The sequence below is a fragment of the Heterocephalus glaber genome, unplaced genomic scaffold (genome assembly GCF_053883595.1).
Source record: "Heterocephalus glaber isolate CG9 unplaced genomic scaffold, H.glaber_assembly_v1.0 deba00001561, whole genome shotgun sequence".
NCBI classification, from domain to species: Eukaryota; Metazoa; Chordata; class Mammalia; order Rodentia; family Bathyergidae; genus Heterocephalus; species Heterocephalus glaber.
In genome coordinates this window covers 2,618,078-2,637,436 of record NW_028258349.1, presented here as the reverse complement: position 1 = coordinate 2,637,436, position 19,359 = coordinate 2,618,078, and the positions used below count along the sequence as shown (strand labels likewise).

The window sequence follows — 19,359 nt, the reverse complement described above, 5'->3', positions numbered from 1 at the left end:
TGCCTTTGAATTGGTGTCAGCAGTCACTCAGACCCGGGGCTTCCAGATTTTCTTAGGGTCGCACTTCCCCTGAGCAGAATCTTGACTCCCAATTTGTGTGTATGGTTGGTAGGTTTATTTTTTGAGACCGTCTCATTATGTAGTTCGGGCTGGCCTGGAACTTTGCCTGCCTCAGCCTCCCAAGTGTGGAATTACAGGCGTGTGCCGCCACCCCCGGCTTTGATTCCCATTCTTATTCAGAATGTACTGATAAAGGATTTTGAGTATTATGATATAATAGGAAGAATTCAGACCCTGGGGTTAGATGAATCCTGACCTCAAACCCACCTCTGCCACATCTTTCAGATCTTTGGCAAAGTTTTTGGGTTTTGGTTTTTTGGGGGGTTTTTTGGTACTGGAGATCAATCAAACTCAGGACCTTGCCCTTGCAAGGCAGGCACAGTGCCACTGAGCTAAATCCCGGGCCCTTTGGCAAAGTATTTTGACTTAATTGAACCTTAGTTTCCTCATCTGTAAAATGTACAGAATTGTTATGTGGATTCGATGAAATAAAAGGTGAAGTTTTTATCTACACAGCGTATCTAGCTCAGTTCCTGGCACAAAATGAGCATTATGTAAATGTAAGTTTCTCTTCCCCATTTCCTGACCACCATGAACCCAGCTCTAGTTTCTAGCCACAAGTTTCCTTGACAACAGCCAAGGAAGAGCATCCCCCCTCCTTGACATTTGGCTAAATACATGAAAATATGATCCTTATCACCCAAAACTTTAATGAGTCACCATGCTGTTCAAATGTAAAAATACAACTTTTATTCTGAAACATTCACCCTTACTAGAGTGGGGCCTGTGGCCCCACCTGTATGGAGAAGCAATCCTAGGTCCTCTGTCATCCCATTCCCCTCTCCTAAAATGGGAGGAAATTATTCCAAAGGAAAAAGAGCAATCTGTATGGGACTTCTCTTCTGTAAGATGATGAGAGACAAAGGATGGGGTCCAGTCCTTCCAACAAACACTGGGGATTCAAAGAGCTTCTTGGACATGTTCCTCCTAAACTGGAGCTAAGCGGGACAGAAGATATCTAAGGGGCTAAGAACAGAACAAGAATGGGAAGTTCTAGAAGTTTCTGTACGTGAACTCCGACCTGATCTTGTATTCTCCGCCCCTACCTTGGACTTCTGCAAAGAGAAGCCTCAGAGAAGGAGCTTGGTTGGAATTCCCCCTCTTATTCTTCACTTTGAAAAGTCTCTAAGTTTTCTGTCTTCTTTGTGTTCCCTTTGGTCAATGACCACGCTTCATGGGAACAGGATCTTGCTGACTTTCTTGAGAATCTCTTAAGAGTGCTTTGTGTCTGAGGCAAGCTGAAGTAAACCCACCAAGATGGTGCCTCCCACAGTCAAAAAGAGTTGCTGGAGGGCCAAAACCTGTACACGGGGACACTACAGCTGCTCGGGAAGCAGAAGGGACAGCCAGTCAGGGAGCCCAGAGATTCCAGGTTAACTTGTTGGTCTGCTCTGCCCAGTGCATGGTTCCTAATCACAGTCCTCCTTTCCCAGGGCTCACTTGTGTTTCAAATGCATATGATCTGCGTTGAGGGGACAACAGGGGGACAGGAGGCTGGGGTTCTCTGGAGGGCAGACTAAGCCGACTCCGGGGTCCAGAATCTTCCGTACCTTCAGGCGGGAGCTCCAGGCAGCTAAGGGGCCGAGGTGAATAGGCAGGGATGGTGTGACACGGGGAGGTTCTGTGGATGAGGCTGTAGTCCCCACCCCCAGTGCAGGTCTGGGTCCGCCGAACTCCCTGAGCCTCTGTCCTCTGGCGGTCCCGGGCCAGTGCCACAGCAGCATCAAAGGAAAGACTGCCCCCATTCCTCCAAGAAGCTCGGGAAGCTCGGGACACCCATGCCCTCTCTCCAGGAATCCCATCAAGCCGCCCAGGCCTTGGACATGGGTTTGCAGGTGCCACGTGGATTTTGCTACACATTGTACTGGGCACCTTGGCAAACTGTGGTTTAGGGGGCACTACAGGTACAGAGCGAACCTGCTGGACATGAACCAGGCTGGAAGTCAGGCGCATGCCCACACTACCAGCTGACCCAAAGGGACAGGGGCACAGATCACAGCCCACAGAGCTCAGCCGTCCCTCAGTTTCTGTCTCCTCTGCCTGGGGTGGCTGTGGGGTTGCCTGTTCCATCTCAGAAAACTGGATGTTGCCCTCGTTGGTACTGTCAACTTCTAGGAACTCTACACCTGGCCCTTCAAAGAGGGTCCCTTCTTCCAAATGGCCATCTCCAGCCCTCTGGTCTCTCTCTGCCTGTTCAGCCCCACACTCCGGTTCCTTGATGACCACGCCTGATTCAGCTGCGGCTTCTGGGCTTCTGCCGTCTTCACCATGTCCTTGGTCTTCTCTTGCCTTATGATCTTCATCCCCCTTCTGCTCTTTGACCTCACGCTGTCGGCCTCCCTCGGCCTCTTGTTTGTGTACATCCCACTTCTCCTTAGCAACAGGGTGTTCCTGGGTCCCGTGCTCTGGGTCCCTTCCAACTTCTAGGGGGGCTTCCTCTCCTCCTTGCTGAGCCTCTTCTCTTTTGATTTGTTTTTCCTTCTCCCTGTCTTTATCCTGTTCTCCTCTTGGTTCCTGCACATTCTTAGCTTCCTCTATATCTTCAACTGCCTCCTGTCCTTGGGACTTCTCTCCCTTGGCCTCCTTCTCTTCCCCGTTGGCTTCTTCCAAGCTAATTATCCCCTCTTGGCTTCCTTCAGCCCCCTCCCCTTCCTCGCCACCCTTTCCATCCACCACCTCCATCTCTGAACCCCCCTTGGCCTCTTCTCTGATGTTCAGTGTCTTTCCAGGCTCCGGCTCCTTGTCCTCCCCAACTCCCCAGCATTCTTGCTCTTCTTCAGCCCGCCTTGGAGCTTGTCTTTCAAACCCTACTGCCTCTTCCTCCATACTCCCTACACTCTCCCACGTCAGGGATTGAGGACCCAGAAGAGGACTTAGGTCATCATAAGCACTCAGGAAGACTTCTTCCCCATTTTCCTCCTCCACTTCAGGCTTGGGGCCAGCAGAGTCTAGGGAACAGCAGCTGGGAGCCAGAACGTACTGCGCCTCATCCAGAGACAGGTCATCCAGGGGTGGCTCTACCGAGAATTCTTCCACCTGTAGGCACAGCATGGTGGCTCAGAATGAGGTGGCCCTGTCTATCCTCTGGACTCCATACCACCCTCAAACCCAGTGCGGCTCCTCCTTACCTGAGGCCCAACTCCCAGGAGCTCCTCCAGGTAGCCCATCCCAGGGTCGTCCTCCCCAGGGGAGAACGCTGTTCCTGTTGCTCCTGCCTTGGCCACCTCCCCATCCTCCACCCCCACCCACTCAGGCTCTGAGCTGCTTGAGTCCTCTAGGAAGGAGAAGGAATCCTGCACCTCCTGGGACAGGCAGTCCTCCAGAGCAGGAATCATGTCCACTGGGCCTGAGTCAGCCACAGGACCTGGGGCTGGCCTTGCCTCCGACTTCTCATCTGTTGAGGGAGAGATAGTCCCAGGAACACAAAAGTCAAGGCTAGCCCTGACCCTTTTCAGTGTGGGTCTTTGTCACAATGACGTGGTAGGGACCCAATACAGCTACTTTGAGTAGCTGATCCCCTCAGACCAGCATCCCTAAGTAGCGGCTTACAGCTACCATTGTGGAGCCCCTACCAGGTGCCAAATGCTGTTTTACATTTTACAAATCATCTTATTTTCTCTGCAAAACAAACTATTACATAGGGCATTGCCTGAGACTCAGAGAGATTGTGCAACTTGTCCAAAGTCACACCGCCAAAATCTGAACCCAAGGATACTTAATTCTACATCCCATGTCCTTACCCTTGTCCCATGCTGCCTCAGGACTTCTCATCTGTGCCACTTCAGGAACTGGAGTCAGAGCAAGGATCAAATCCCAGCTCTGCCTCTTCCTATCTGAGTTAATTGCAATTGCTTAACCTAAGTCTCAGGTTCCACTGCAGTAATATAAGGATAACAATAATACCTATGTCATAAGATGTTGAGAAAATGAAAAGAGATGATGCCTACAAAGTGCCTAACACAGCCCTTGGCACATAATAAACCCTTGGTAGGAGTTAGCTGTTAATGCTACTGTGATTATTACCACCACCTATCATAAAAATCCTACCCTTGTATTTAGTAATTCCTGCTGTGTGTGTGACACAGACCCCATCCTTGGGTACATCAGTCATCTGAAGGCTGCCAGAGAGCCCCTCTCTGTAGATTTCACACCACCTGATCACATTGCTGGGCACCCCAATCCTGAATTCAGTGAGGCAGCTAAAGGTAACCACCCCAAAGCATGTAGGCTAAGGCCTTTACCATCCTGAGGTACATCCTCAACATAAGAATTCAGCCTAAAGTCTGGTGCTCTTTCCAGTCCTCAGCAATCCCTGGGTCCTCACCTGGGGGTCCAGGGCCAAGGCCAGGGCCAGGACCAGGGCCAGAGGCAGGGCTTGGCCGGGGCTGTAGGGCAGGGCACTCAAGGCCACGGGTGAGCCTGGCCAAGGAGACGTTGGAGATGATATTGGGAGGCACACTGAGGATCGAGGTGATGTGCAGCGGGAGATTGACGTTGTAGGGGTCTGAGATGTGGACACCAGCACAGCGTTCTGCACGGCTGCTGCCTCCAACCCGGATGGCTGACCGCCCAGCTCTCGGTGTGCCTGGCTCCGAGTTCGTGCCACCTGGTGCCTCTGCTTCAGGCTCCTGTTCACCCTCTACTGTCTCCATAGAATTGTTCTCCAAACTCTCAGAAAGCAGTGGGCCTGGACCGAGACTGCTGGGCCCTGCCAAACCCTCTGGCTCTGTGGAGGAGAGGGCCAGGGAGGCAACAGTCTCAGCTTTCAAGGGCCTAGCCACCTCTGGAAGGCTCTGGAGAAAGCTCACTGCAGGGCAGCTTAGAAAGTACCAGGCCTGACTTCCCTTGGCCATTACTGTATAGCCTCTGCCCAGCCAGCAGGCCAAAAGTCACCTCATCTACACATACCTAGGAAACCCCTTTCCCTCCCTGCAATTACAGTCACTGGCCATTATTCCCCTCCACCACCATGCCCCACATGGTCCCTTCCTGTACAAACATTCATGGACTGGCCCATAGAGTAGATGATAAGCTCACCAATGTAAACTTGGCATCTATCCACAATGGCTGGCGTATAATAATCAGCACTCATTAAATATTTTTGGTCACGTTTACAACCACACACAGGCCTGCACTATTGCTCACACTGCATAGGCACACCCAGGAGAGCATCCCTATACTCACCATCACTGGCCCCAACTGCAGCACTCAGTGAGTCCATGCTCTTGGCTGGCCGCAGTGTCCCTTTATTGGGTTTGTCCTCTGAAAGACAGGGATGTGCACAGAGCCAAGGGCCTTGCAAATCCTTGCCAGAGCCCCCCTGTTCTGCCCACACTTACCCCTGTCCTCAGCCCCCCGTGGAAGTTTTCTCTTTGTCTCATGACCAGAGCGACCCAGATTGAAGATAGATCTCCACTTCCTGACTTTCAAAGATCCCTTCCTCCTGCAGGTGATGGAGAAATAATTGGGGATTGGAGCTTGGTGATCAGTGCAGGCGAGGAGGGCTCTGAGGAGGCCTTACTTGTGCTCTGCAATCTCAATGATAGTGTGGTAGGGCCGTATCTGAGGGGGTCCATCACCAGCTTGCAGGACGCTAGGCACGTGGCAAGGTAGAGACCTGGGCATGAGGTCATCAGGGTTGCCTAATGCCCGGGCCCCTGGAGTTGATCGCCATCCACTCTCCATCTCACCACCTAGGAAAAGAAAAGGAATTGGTGAAGAACAGAGCCCAGAGAGAGACATCAGGCACCCCAGCCCTTCATGTCCCCTCACCAACTGCCAACTGGGGATATAGTCAGTGGTCCCAGAATACAGTCCCTCCATTTACAGCTCCACAAGAACATGTTCTCATGAACAAAGAGGGCCAGCAGATCCCAGGACACTGGCCTAGTGGGGTGGGGATGAGGTGAGCTGTCACTAGCTTTGGGAGCCAGGATAATGACTTGGAGGTCAAGCTATGCCTTGGACGGACAGCAAAGGGGCCTGACTCCACTGTTATCTCTCCAAGATCCTCTCCACGTGACTGACCATCACCAACAATTCTCAAGACTCAGTTTTCCCGTCTTCAAAATGGCGAAACTGAACTAGTTAACCTTCAATGTTGTTTAAAACTCTGACAAAGGTAGGCAGGATGGTGCAAGCCTATAATCTCAGCACACTAAGAGGCTGAGACAGGAGAATCACAAGTTGAAACCCAGCCTGGGCAACTTAGTGAATTACTGAGACCCTATCTCAAAATAAAAACTAAAAAAGGACTGGAGATGTATCTCATTGCGAAGGCCTTGGGTTCAATCCCAAATACTGGAAAAGAAAAGAAAGAAAGAAAGAAAGAAAGAAAGAAAGAAAGAAAGAAAGAAAGGAAGGAAGACTCTGATAAGACTCCCCAGACTGAGAGTGGTGATATGTGACGGACATGAAGGACACTGACCAGAGAGGAGGGCTGCGCCCCCAAAGAGCTGATCCACGTGCGTGAGGATGAACTCCACGACGATGGACTGCACTCGCACCTCCATGAAGGCCGCTGTCCCATTGAAGCCTGAGGCCTCTATGTCCTTAGACCTGTGGAGATGTGGAGCTGTGCTCCCCCAGCCTCGCCACAGTTTCCCATCCAAACTCTCCCTGAAAACCCTTATACCAATGATAGTGAACCTTTTAGAGCTTTCAAACAGCCAGCTGCAGCATGCATCCCGTAGGTTCGCCACCACTGCCTCATACTCTCTCGCTTGCTTCCCCTTTAGCTCATCTCCACCTCTTAAGCCATGAACATGTGCAAGTCTCAAATGCCACTTCCCCCAGGAAGCCTTCCTTGGACACCTCAGGATTAATCTTTAATTTCTTTGCACATCTCCTCACACTGTGGTACAAGATAGACTAGGAGAAGTGCTGCATTTCACAATGCCTGTTCCACTGTGAGTGATACTCTGCCAGTTCTCCAATAGACTGAACAACATTTGATCAACAAACATTAGGCAAGGACCTCTCATATTCCTGTCCTGGGCCTCAGGGGTAGAGGGTAGGAAAAAGCAAAGGCCTTCCCTTTATGGACTTGACTTGATCTCAGAGAAGGGGCTCGAATGGGTGGGCCTCATCCCACTCAACTCATTCATGAGATCCCACCCTGTTCTGCAGTGTACTCACATAGCCACACCCCATCCTAGGAACAGCCTTCCGGAAGTTAAGGCCTCCTAGGATCCCCACACCACACACCGCCCCCACACACCCACCTCAGCAGGTTGGGGGCCCACACAATGGCCAGGTTGCGTGCATGCATGTTGGTCTGGGCGCTGAATGAGGCCATGTGCACTAAGTGTCTCATGAGAAACTCCAGAGTCCTGCAGAAAGTGGGGCAGGGATCACACAGGGAACACCCCGACCAGGCCTGGGAGCTGGGAGGGACAAGCCCAGCAGCAGTGGGGAGAGAGACTGGGTTGGCGGGGGGAGCCTCCCACCCTCCCAGGGAGGGAGCCTCACACACCTGTAGTTGGGGGCAGGCAGTTCTCGAAGCACCTCTAGAATCTTGACCAAGCGCTCAGGCTCTAATTGCACAGCAACAGCCTCCTGATGGAGGAGAAGGGTGTAAGAAGCAGGAGTTGGTGATCCAGCAAGCCAAGCCCTCAGGGCCAGTCTGCTGAAGGTCACACTGCTCCCACCCTGATCCTCCAGCACTCAGAATAGCAGAAAGACCTCAGATTTCATAAAAGATAGCAGCTGAATCTTGAATGTGCTGCTCAATAGTTTTCTGACCTGGAGTAACTCACTGCCATTCCCTGCCTCATCATCCTCATTGGTAAAGCTTGGCCCTGGGGTTTCAGGGACTACACAGTTGTCCTACATCCACCCTGTGTGGGCTGAGCAGGGCACCACTGCTGTCCAGGGTCCCTCAATGTCTTGCACAATAAAGTGCAACTTATTCAAAGTGTTACTCAATTCAGGAAACCAATTTTGTCATGTGTTTTCTCATTCAAAAGAGGTTCAACATACAATTACAGTTCATGGCAGGGCATCCCTGAAAAAAGTTTTGACTTCAAATAAGTGCTCTTCTTCTCTATCTCCTGAAGTCTGGGTGCAGCCTGAGGGCCTTAGGGGGAGGACACTATGGAGGGAGAAGGAAAGGAAGACAGACCCAAGGCAGGGCAGAGGGAGCAGGGTCAGGAGATTTGGGGAGGAAAGATCTTTTCCCCAGACTGCTTTGCTGTGGCCTCTGGCATTCAGGATCATGAGGACTCTGGTTGGCCTGTGATACACCTGTCAAAACCAGAGTGGCCACCTCTGGTTTTCCTCTTCCACCATTAACCCCCACTCTCAACTCACAGCAAACTTGTCATACAGCCGGTAAGTGAGCAGGGGATCCGGCAGTTCTCTGAAATAGGCCTTGCACAGGGAGGAGACGCAGTGAATGTCCTGCAGGTAAACATCCCGCCGCAGGTCTGGCTTCCGCTCTGTCTCAAACTCCTGCCTGGGGACGTGCAGAGTGCTCAGGAGTGGGAGGATAAGGGGTAGAGTGGGGAGAGGGTACCAGAGCTGTAGAGATGGCTCCACACAGGCTTACGGGGTGACACGTGTGGCACAAGGACAGAGTATGTGTACATACATCTTGGGGTATGTGTACATAACATATGGCCAGCACTTATGGCGCTGTGTACGTGACATGTAGGTGTGGGTATGGATAGGTAAGTGGTTTGTGCATGGACAGGTTAGGTCAAGGACGTCACTGTAGCTGTGGGTAGCAATGTAGGGGTTATGTGGAGTCAGGAGACTGGGGTAGTGGACCTAAATGTGCACCTCTGGGTAAGTGTAACAATGGACAGATGTAACTGTTAGAAACGTGTGAACCTTTGTGACCTTGGTTGGATTTGCCAACAGTTACTCAAATATAACATCAAAAGCACAAGCAGCCAAAGAAAATAGATAATTGAACATCAAAAATGGGAACTTTTGCATATCAAAGGACATTCTCAAGAAAATGAATTTTAGCTGGGGATTTAGCTCAGTGGCACTGTGCCTGCCTCACAAGCGCAAGGACCTGAGTTCGATCCCTGGTATCAAAAAAAAATAAAGAAAAGAAAAAAGAAAATGAACTTTAGCCCAGAATGGTGGCACGCACCTGTAATCCCAGCATTCAGGAGGCTGAGTCAAGAGGGTTGCCATAAATTTGAGCCCAACTTGGGCTACAAAGTGTTCATGGACACTTGAACTACATAGTGACACCTGTCTCAAAAAACAATAACAACAAAGTGAACTCTAGATTCGATCCCCAGAACCATGCCAAAAAGAAAATCTACAGACTGGGAGAAAATATTTTCATTTTGAATATGTAAAGACCTCTTATAACTCAGTGAACCAACAAAATAAAACAAAAACCCAAATAACCTAGTTTAAAAATGGGTAGGGCTGAGGATATAGCTTAGTGGTGGAATACCTGACTAGCATATGGAAAGCCCTGGGCTCCATTTCCAGTACCAAGGGAAGAAAATAAAAACAAATAACAAAGGATTTGAATAAGCATTTCTCCAAAGAAGAAATATAAGTGACCAATAAGCACGTAGAAGGATGTTCAACATCATTAGCTACTAGGGAAATAAAAATATAAATTGTAATATCAGTTCATACCCACCAGGATGGCTATAATAAGAGAGATACAGTAGCAATTGTTCCCAGGGATTGTGATGAAACTGGAGCCTCATACATCGCTAGTAAAAAGTAAAATAACACAGCAGCTATGAAAAAACAGTTTGGAAGTTACTTTTTTTGTTGCTGTTGTTACCGGGAATCGAACTCAGGCACTTGCACTTGCGAGGCAGGAACCAGAACCACTGAGCTAAATTCCTGGCCCTGGAAGTTACTTTAAAAGTTTAAAATATAGTTCGTTATCAATTGGCTCAGCAATTCCACTTTTAGGTATAGACTCAAAAGAACTGAAAAATGTATATCCACAAAACACACTAGCAGAATTATTCACAACAGACAAAAGGCAGAAACAACCCAAGTAGCCATCAGCTGATGGATGAATAAACAAAACATAATAAAGCTGTACAATGGGATATTGTTCATCCATAGAAAGGAAGAAAGAACTGGTACATGCTACAACATGCATGACCCTTGAAAAGATTCTAAGTGAGAATACAAACTACATAGACACATAGCACCCCATTTTTATGAAATGTTCAGAGTAGGCAAATCTATAGAGACAGAAAACAGATTAGTGGTTGCCAGGAACTCAGTGAAGAGGAAATGTGGAGTGACTACTAATGGACACTGAGTTTCTTTGGGGGATGATGGAATGTTCTGGAATTAGATAGTGATGATGGTTGCACAATGTTGTGAATATACTAAAAACCATTGAATTATACTTTTTTCCAGTACTAGGGATTGAACCCAGGGGGACTCTATCACTGAACTACATCTCCAGTCTTTTTTATTTCCTATTCTGAGACAAGGTCTTGCTAAATTGCCCAGGTTGACCTCAAACTTGCAATCCTCCTGCCTCAGGCTCCCAAGTAGCTGGGATTACTGGTATGTGCCGTGGCACTAGGCTTTGAAGTATAGATTTTTTTGTTTGTCTGTTTGTTTGTTGTTGTTTTGTTTTTTTGGTACCAGGGATCGAACTCGGGACCTTGCACTTGCAAGGCAGGCGCCAGAACCACTGAGCTAAATCCCCAGCTGAAGTATACATTTTTAAATAGTGAATTTTATGGTATGTGAGTCCTATCTAATTTTTTTTAAAAAGCTAAGTGGATATATATGGGAATGATATATGTGGGAGTAGAAATTATATGTGTGTGTGTTTACGAGGTGTGTGTGTGTGTGTGTGTGTGTGTGTGTGTGTGTGTGTGTGTGTGTGTGTAGGGCCTCAGCCCATGGTCTCTGCTTCGCCCAAGCTCCACCCTGGGACAGTACCTCTCTCTGCATTCCCCTCACCCTTTCTCTCTGCTTTCCCCAGCAGCTCTTACCATGGCCCTCTGGATCCCTGGCCTTCTGGCCTCCTAGCCACAGAGCCCTTCCACACTGCCGTGTGACTCACCGGAGCTTCTGGATGTTGGAGGAGACCCCTGAGAGGCGGTAAATCCCATCCACCACACCATACTCCTCCACAAACTCTGCACAGCTCCTTAGCACTTGGGGCACTGGAGACACAGACAGGCAAAGAGCAAGAAATCAGAAAGTCTGTAGGGATCTGAGAGATGGAAGCATCGGGGAAACGGGTTGGGGACATTGAGGGCAGACCTCATGGAACAAATGCTTTTCAGACATTCATGATGGTACATGGAGCCTGTAATCCCAGAACTCAGGAGACTGAGGCAGGAGGATCATGAGTTTGAGGCCAACCTGGGCTACAAGATCCTGTCTCAAAAAAACTAAAAACAAAAACAAGCAAAATCCAAAAAAACCAACAAACTTGTCAGAAAGATTGTCATAGAGCACCCACTCCAACCTGTCAACCTCTGCAGTATCTCTACCCCCTAGTCCTGGAGCCTTGGTATAAACCCCTCCAGGCTAGCCTCAAACTCCTGAAGTTGTGTGATCCTCCACCTCAGCCTTCCCGGTAGTGGGGCTATATGCATGCACTGCCATGCTCAGCTTAATGGGGGTCTTTTGAAGCACCCCCTCTGGTTAGAAAGCTCATGGCTATTAGTTCTGCTATAGGAAAGTACGTGAAACAGTGACTGACTTCCAAAGGGGGAAGTGCTCTGTGCCAGGCGCTGTGCTTATTGCTTGTGTGTGTGCTGTCATTTAGTCTTGTAAATTACATCTGCTACTTCCCATTTCACTGATAAGAAAACTGAGGATCAAAGAAGTAACCAGTGCCCAGCAGCATCCCACCAGAGCCAGGATTCAATTCAATGCAGCAAAAAGCTGTATTCTCTCTCCTTCCTGTCAGTAGACTGTAAGCTCTTACAGATAAGATTTTTGGTTTTTGTTTGTTTGGGTTGTTTCGTTATTGCTGTTGTTTTTGAGACAGTATAACTGTGTAGTACAGGCTGGCCTTGAACTCACTATGCAGCCCCACCTAACCCTGGAACTCATGATCCTCCTGCCTCAGCCTCCTGTGGGCCAGGATTACAGGCATGTGCCACCATGCCCAGCTCTTCAGGACAAGATTTAAGTGTGACCTGTCTTTGTATTCCTCATATTATCTGACTTGATGTCAGATAGAAACCATGATAAATGGACACGATAGGTCCTCGAAAACCATGTGTTGAATCTCCACTCCATGAAGCCACATAGTTCTATTTCCCAAGCGCTTCCTTGTTTTAAATCTTTTGCTACACATGCCCCCAGCCCTGCTCCAGCCAAGTACCCATTGCTTACCTTACCGATACAGAATGAAGCATAAACTCCTCAGCTTGGTATGTAAGACCCTCACAGGCCAAGTTCAGCTATCATTCCATTTTCACCTGTAGCCATTTCCCTGACAAACTCTACAATCCAGCCCTTGACAAGTTCATGAACAAATAGGTACCGTGACTCATCATCACAGTGTGGATGTGATTTGGCCTTCAAAGACTCATGTGCTAGAAACTTGGTCCCCAGTGTGGCAGGGACACATTTAAGAGGAGTGGCCTGGTGGATGGCAGTTAGGTCATGGGAAACTTGGGAGTGGGATGAGTCTTGTGAAGCTGCTTAATTCTCATGGGAATGGATTGATATAAGCAAGGACACCCAGGTGTTTGGTTCCTGCTGCATACAGCTAGCTCCTTTTCCACTTCTCTGCCACACTGTGACACTATCAGGTGACCCTTGCCAGGATGTTGGCACCAAGCTGTCTGAACCCTCCAGAATTGGGAGCCAAATAAATCTCTTTATAAGTTACCCTGGTCCAGGTATTCTGCTATAGCAACACAAAACAGACTGACACTCATGTTATTCTCTTTCCTGGAAATATCCTCCCCTCTGACTGGTGAACTCTTTTTTGGGGGTACCAGGACTCAAACTCAAGGCCTTGCACTTGCCAGGCAGGTGCTATGCTGCTGAGCTATATCCCCAGCCCTCTGACTAGTGAACTCTTATACATTCCTCAAAGCATATCTCAAACACCATCTCCTAGTGGCACAGTGACACATTGCTTATAGTCTCAGTTACTGAGGAGGCTGGGGCAGGAGGATCACTGTGAGTTCGAGGCCAGCCTGAACTACATAGTAAGACTTGTCTCAAAACAAAAACCAAACACCAAAAAACAAAATAGAGCTGGGATATAGGTCAGTGATAAAGTACTTGCCTAGAAGCATGAAGTTCTGGGTTTGATCTTCAGTATCGCAACACAAAACATCACATTCCCAGGGACTAGGGATGTAGCTCATGGGTAGAGTCCCTTAACTACCGTGTAAAAGGACCTGGCTTCAATCCCTAGTACAAAATAAATAAATAAACAGCCTCCAATTCTGAACCCTTTGCTTATATCTGTATTTGAGATCCCACCCCGTCCTTCTTGTATCTGTATTACAGTACTGTGTTGCACTTTGTTAGCATTAGTTTTGTTTTTTTATTTTTGGTACCAGGGATGGAACTCAGGAGGTTGTACTTTTGAGGCAGGGGGCTAAACCACTGTGCTAAATTCCAGCCCAGCATTAGTTTTCTTGTATCTATACCTCCTAACAACGGTAACATACTGCCAGCATTAGCACAGATGTAGTGTCAATGTTCAAATGTTTGTTGAATGACTCCATGGATTAATCCATCAGTTATACAAATCACTGATATCCCTTGGAGATTTCATAAAGAATATTCCTTATGACAAAATATTGGATCTTTTTCCCAGCACTTGGGAGGCTGAGACAGGAAGATCACTGCAGAGGACTGTAATATTGATTATCCCCAAGGCTGGCTGTAAAGAGTTAAGCCCATAACTGGCTCCTTTATAGAAGTGAGTCTGGCCAAAGCCTGAGTGACAAGGTCAGAGAAACTCACACCCAAATTCCGTTCCCACAACTAAATCCTTCAGGACCAGGGATTTAGCTCAGTGGTTTCACCCCCTTCTTTGGAAGTGCAAGGTCCTGAGTTCGATCCCAGGTACCTAAAAAAAATAATAAAACCTTCAGACTAGAAGGACAATATTCTGGTTACAATCATATATTTTGTCTATTTGTTCCTAATTTGAGAATGCTTTGTCTTGTCCAGTCTGAGCCTTGTTTACATTTCCATAGAAATCACTCATAGCTCACCTTTAACCCAATTGATTGTCAATAAACGTCAGTGGCTGGCCGGGATTTAGCTCAGTGGTTCAGCTGCCTGTCTTGAAAGCGCAAGGTCCTAAGTTTGATCCCCAGTACCAAAAGAAAAAAAAAGTCAGTGCCTGGGACTGGCCAGGGCTTTGTCAATTGCACTGGCACTGGTCGTCCCAGCACCCCGCTTTCTCTCCTAGTTCTGTCTCTTAGTGTATTTTTTTCTCAGGCCTGCATTACATGCTGGGCAGATGGGGACTAGAGACACTGCAGGAGCCTCTGGAAAATCCCCATGAGTTTGAGGCTGGCCTGAGCTAAAGTGAGTTCAAGTCCAGCCTGAATTACATAGTGTGACCCTGTCTCAACAAAACAAAATATTGGATTTTTTTTTTTTTTTGAGACAGGGTCTCACTTCATAGTTCAGACTGGCCCTGAATTCACTATGTATCCCAGGCTGGCCTCGAACTTGTGATCCTTCTGCCTCAGCCTCCCGAGTGCTGAGATTATAGGCATGCACCAACACACCTGGCTAAAATATTGGATTTTAACTGGGACTCATCAGAGAAATCCCTCTAAGATGTCAGAGTCAAAAAGCTGTTTTTCTCCTCATCCACCTATTTTCTTCTTATGTGCCTTATGAGTCTTGTATAAATTATGTTTATCTCTTTAACCACTAAGAAGCTCAAAGCTCATCTCTAGGAACCCTGTGGAACCACCTGACATGAGTTTCGGGGTGCTGATCATCTGCCTGTTTTCTCTTCAATCCATTCCTCCACTTGTTTGTTCTGTATTTTAGTAGTTCAAGGTTATGGAAAGCATGCCAAGCTCTTAGTAGTACAGATATTCAGAATGAAGGAAGCTATCGATGAATCCGTCAGTCAGTATCTTTCAACTCTCCTCATCTGACCTGTTTTTCAGACCCTTTGCCCTTCTGCCCACCTCAGCCAGGACTCGGATGAAATGAGGGAGGTATCTAGAGTACAAGAGTTAAGGAAGGAAGGAAATCCTCACTCTCAGGACTGTGCAAGTGCCAACAGTGTGCATGCACGGTCCTGAGAGCAAAACCATGTTTAAGAGTGAGCCACCTAGCCATAGCCAGGTGTGGTGCTGCATCCCTATAATCCCAGGACTCAGGAGGCTGAGGCAGGCGGATCACTATGAGATTGAGGCCAGCCTGAACTACATAGCAAGACTGTCTAAAACAAACAAACAAAAAAGAGGGCCAGGGATTTAGCTCAGTGGTTCCACCGCCTGCCTCACAAGCACAAAGTCCCGAGTTCGATCCCTGGTACCCAAAAAAACAGAAAAGAATGAGCTACCTAGCTAGGCATGGTGGTGCACATCTGTAATCTCAGGACTCTGGGAGGATGAGGCAGGAGGACCACAAGTCTGAGCCTTAAAATTTTTTTTAAAGGGCTGGGGATGGGGGGTGGGAGTGGGGAGAGCTGCCTAGCGCTCTCTGATCCTGAAAGAGCACTTGCTCAGATTTTGCACCCTCAGCCAGGTTTGGTGGCTCACACCTGTAATCCCAGCACTTTGTAGGCTGAAGGAGGAGGATGGCTGCAAATTCAAAGCCAGCATGGACTACACAGCGAGTTCAAGGCCAGCCTGAACTATACAGTGAGATCCTGCCTCCAAAAAGAAAAAAAAAAATCACACCCCCATCACCTCTCTAGCCTCTGCCTCACAGCCTTACAGTTCACCATCCGTGCCCTCGGGACCTGCTCCCATTCGCCAGGCTGCCCCTGCTCCTGGGCTCTCAGTGCTGAATGCAGAGCCGAGGAGCCCCTCCCTGTTGGAGCTGTACTCTGCCCTTGGGTGGCCAGTGAGACAGTAGCTCTTTGAGCCACCTCATTACTCTGTTAGCTCATAAATAAACCCCCAGGTCCTTGCCACAGGAGCATCAGGCAAACCAGCTCTTCCCCATCCTTTTCTCAGTTGATTTCAAATCTGCAGAGAAGGCCCTGAAAGAGCACTGCAAGAGCATGAGGAGTCAGAGCCAGAGAGGAAATGGGTCAAGAGATGGGGGAAATTAACAGGTTAGAGAGATGGGGGCACCTGCGGCGGAGACAGACATCAGACAGATAAGTCAGAGATGTAAATTCAAGACGGGGTTGGAGTGCTGGAGTCCAAGGGATGGAGATGGGAAGGGCATGGGAGTGGGGTCGAGGAGGAGGACCTGAGGCTTGGGGACCTGGCAAATTTGAAACCATAGCAAGGTATTGAAGAGATGAGATTAGGAACAGGAGGAACTCAGTGCATGTAAGGCTTGAAGCAGAAAAAGCCACTGAGGCAAAGAGTTGGGGGAGATGGAGCCAGGCTGTGAGGATGCGGGAAATCAAGACTGTCAGGGAAGATCAGTTCACCACAAACAGAAATCTCTCTGGCCTGGGCTTTCATTTCATTCCTTACTGGGTCTTGTCTTAAAGAGAGAAGGTATCACCAGCCACCCGTTGTCTTTCCACTTCCCACCTCTCTGTACCAGGAATAACTGGGAGGGAGAGGGGCTACCACTGCCACTTGGTACCCAAGATCTAGCTCTCCGCCCTTGGGCTCAGGTGAGGCTCTGGTGATGGGCAGGAGGTGCTTTTCACATGCTCTGGGGTTCACTTGGGATCAGGATTCAGCAACCCGATGCATGCCCTGCACCGGCTGGGAAGGTGGGTGGAGGCCAGGAGTGGGGTCAGCGTTTCAAGGTAGGGTTGGAACCACAAGAAAGGGCAATGCCAGGAAGAGGAGGCTGAACTAAGTTTGCAACAAGCTGAGAGAAGAACATCATCTCCAGTGAAATCATGAGGTCCTCAGCCAAGAATCCTCACTCCAGAGAGGACTGCTTGTTAAGAAGTAAGCCCTGCTCAGGGGCTGTGCTGTGTTCATTCCGCCCAGGGAGAAGAGGAAGACTCCTGCCTCAGCTGTTCAACTCCCTTCCCTGGGGGGCTGGGGTTTCCCTTCGCTGCCCTTAGGCCAAAAGGGATGGGGCCCTTTGGGGGAGGAGAAAAGGGAAGGAGGTGCCTGGGCGCAAAAGGGTGGGTCTTAGAGCAGGAAATGAGCTGGGAACCACCATCACCTCCCTCTACTGCGGGCACAGCAGAGAAGGGGGCAGAGAGGAAATGACAGATTGGGGTGGGGTAAATTGGGGAGAAGAATCGTTCCCGTCTCTATGAGGAGCTCAGAAGGCCAAAAACAAGCTGGGCCGGGCAGCCAGGGTACCTGGGTTCAATTTCAAGTCAAATTAAGAAACAGTTTTGATTGGCTGCTCCACGCCACAGTGGTGAGCCCAGAGTGGTCCCTGGTCCTGCTGACCCCACTTCGCCAAGGTGCCAAAGGGAAGCAGCCAGGTGACCTCCACATCCAGGGCCCACATCCACCCTCTTTTGCAACTTCCAACCAGGCCTGAGGCCACCACTTTTATCTCCCAGTGTCTTTCAGCAGCCTCTCCCCTTGCCATCCACCATTAGCCTGTTTCTCCTCTGTATGGAAAGTCAGAGGATCACAGAGACCGAAGAAAGAGGCCATCACTGGCCCACACCCTCCTGTGGCCCACCAAGGTGGCAGGGAGCCAGGTCCTTGTCCCTGGGTTCATCTCCAGCTAGAATGCCCCTTCCTCCCCAAGTGCCACCCTCAGGCTCTTGTGGTTGGGGCTGGAGGCTTCTCCTGTCTCCTTTCATTCAAACCTAGCACCGTCTACTGTCCCTTCAGCCCCTCCTCTCCTGACCTGGTCACCTCAGCTCCACCATCCTGTGCCTCATCATGGTGCCCTCCCCTCTGTCTCACCCACCTCTCCTGAGTTTCCAAACTCTCCATCCACTTGCCTCGACGACCACCCCATCCCCAGAAAGTTACACAGGGAGCCACTTGCCTTCTTCTGAGTCACATTTCCTGTTCTGCCTCCTCATGGGTCTCTTAGGTGGTGACTCTGGGCCACTGCCCCTTCCCCAGGAGCACCTAGAATCTGCTTCTGTCCCTCAGATCAGATGGGGCTGGAGGAGCTCAATAGCTGCCCACCCACCCGCCTGCCCTGAGGTGGCCTCCTTACCCTCCTGGCCTGACTGCTGCAGGTGCTCCTGCAGGTCACACCCAAACACCCGCTCCTTCGAGTTGCCCTTCTTCTTTCCTTTTTGCCGAGACTTCATGGCCGGAGCCCCAGAGCCCTGTTCCAACCACCTCTGTTCCCCAAGACCTTTGCCCTACCAGTCCCCCATGGGATCCCCACCAGCCACTGGGTTTGGCCTGGGCCCAGGGGGAGGGCTCCAAACTGGGGGTGGAGGGTGGCCTGGGCAACAAACAGCAGCTCCTGCCTCTGGGGCCCCAGCCACACGGAAGTGGCTGTGGAAGAGGAAGCTGCCGGGACCCTAGCGCAAAACCGTGTCTCGTGGCCCAGCCAGGCACTGGCCTTCTGGCCCTGCACAGCTCTAGGGGAGCAGGAAGCTGTGCAGCTCCTCAAACCCGCTTCCTGTTAGAGCATCTTCGTAACCACAGGGCCCAGGGTGGGGGAGGTAGCTGACACATCCTCACCCGTGGCTGGGGCCTCACCCATTGGTCGAGGGGAGGTGATGTCTGAGCCCTGGGTGGGGTGATGGTTCCTGGGGTGAAGCAGGTGACTGACATCTCTAGAGACCAGAATTCTCAGGTCCAACGTGGAGACCTGAGGTTTGCCTGGGAGCAGGCGGCACAGGGCTGTGCAAAGCTCAGCGGGGAAGGAACTGCCGGGCTCTGCCTCGGATGTGCCTATCACTTCAGTCAAGCCACAGTGCTTCACTGAGCCTCAGTTTCCACACATCGGGAAATGAAGAATGCAATCTAGATGATCTTTAAATCCTTCCAGCTCTGACAATCTGGAACTCATTTAACTTGAGTTTCAGTTTCTTTATCTGTAAAAAGGATACACTGCCGTATACTTCACATAGCTATTTTAAGGTGTCAGTGCAATAAAAGATTTAAAATATTTTTCACACCAAGGCATTGGTTCTTAGCCTGTGGAAAACAATGCTTTGGCCTTTCTCTACCAGCTACAGGTACCTGGCCTCTACCCTGCTTGGTACCGACGCAGGGCATGGCACTCCAGGCTTATATGGCAAAA

The 19,359-nt window shown here is 49.6% G+C and overlaps 1 protein-coding gene across 5 annotated transcripts; it reads right to left on the bottom strand.

Annotated features, from left to right (window-relative positions):
- Positions 1 to 787: 787 nt before the first annotated feature.
- On the bottom strand, positions 788 to 19,244 carry Arhgap30 (Rho GTPase activating protein 30). 5 transcript variants are annotated; one of them, XM_004858695.4, is made up of 12 exons: positions 18,316 to 19,244; positions 11,141 to 11,243; positions 8,431 to 8,575; positions 7,595 to 7,677; positions 7,344 to 7,451; positions 6,548 to 6,678; positions 5,642 to 5,813; positions 5,460 to 5,563; positions 5,305 to 5,382; positions 4,445 to 4,846; positions 3,249 to 3,514; positions 788 to 3,156 (listed from the first exon to the last, which is right to left on the bottom strand). In XM_004858695.4, exons 1-12 carry the CDS (start codon positions 18,410 to 18,412, stop codon positions 1,534 to 1,536), a joined length of 3,312 nt encoding a protein of 1,103 aa, XP_004858752.2. In that variant the 5' UTR covers positions 18,413 to 19,244; the 3' UTR covers positions 788 to 1,533. The 5 variants fall into 5 exon arrangements, with proteins under 5 accessions (XP_004858752.2, XP_087047049.1, XP_021095472.2 ...); XM_087190923.1 differs by having other exon boundaries at positions 3,420 to 3,514; XM_021239813.2 differs by having other exon boundaries at positions 8,431 to 8,571; positions 18,316 to 18,365.
- Between the last annotated feature and the right edge of the window lie 115 nt (positions 19,245 to 19,359).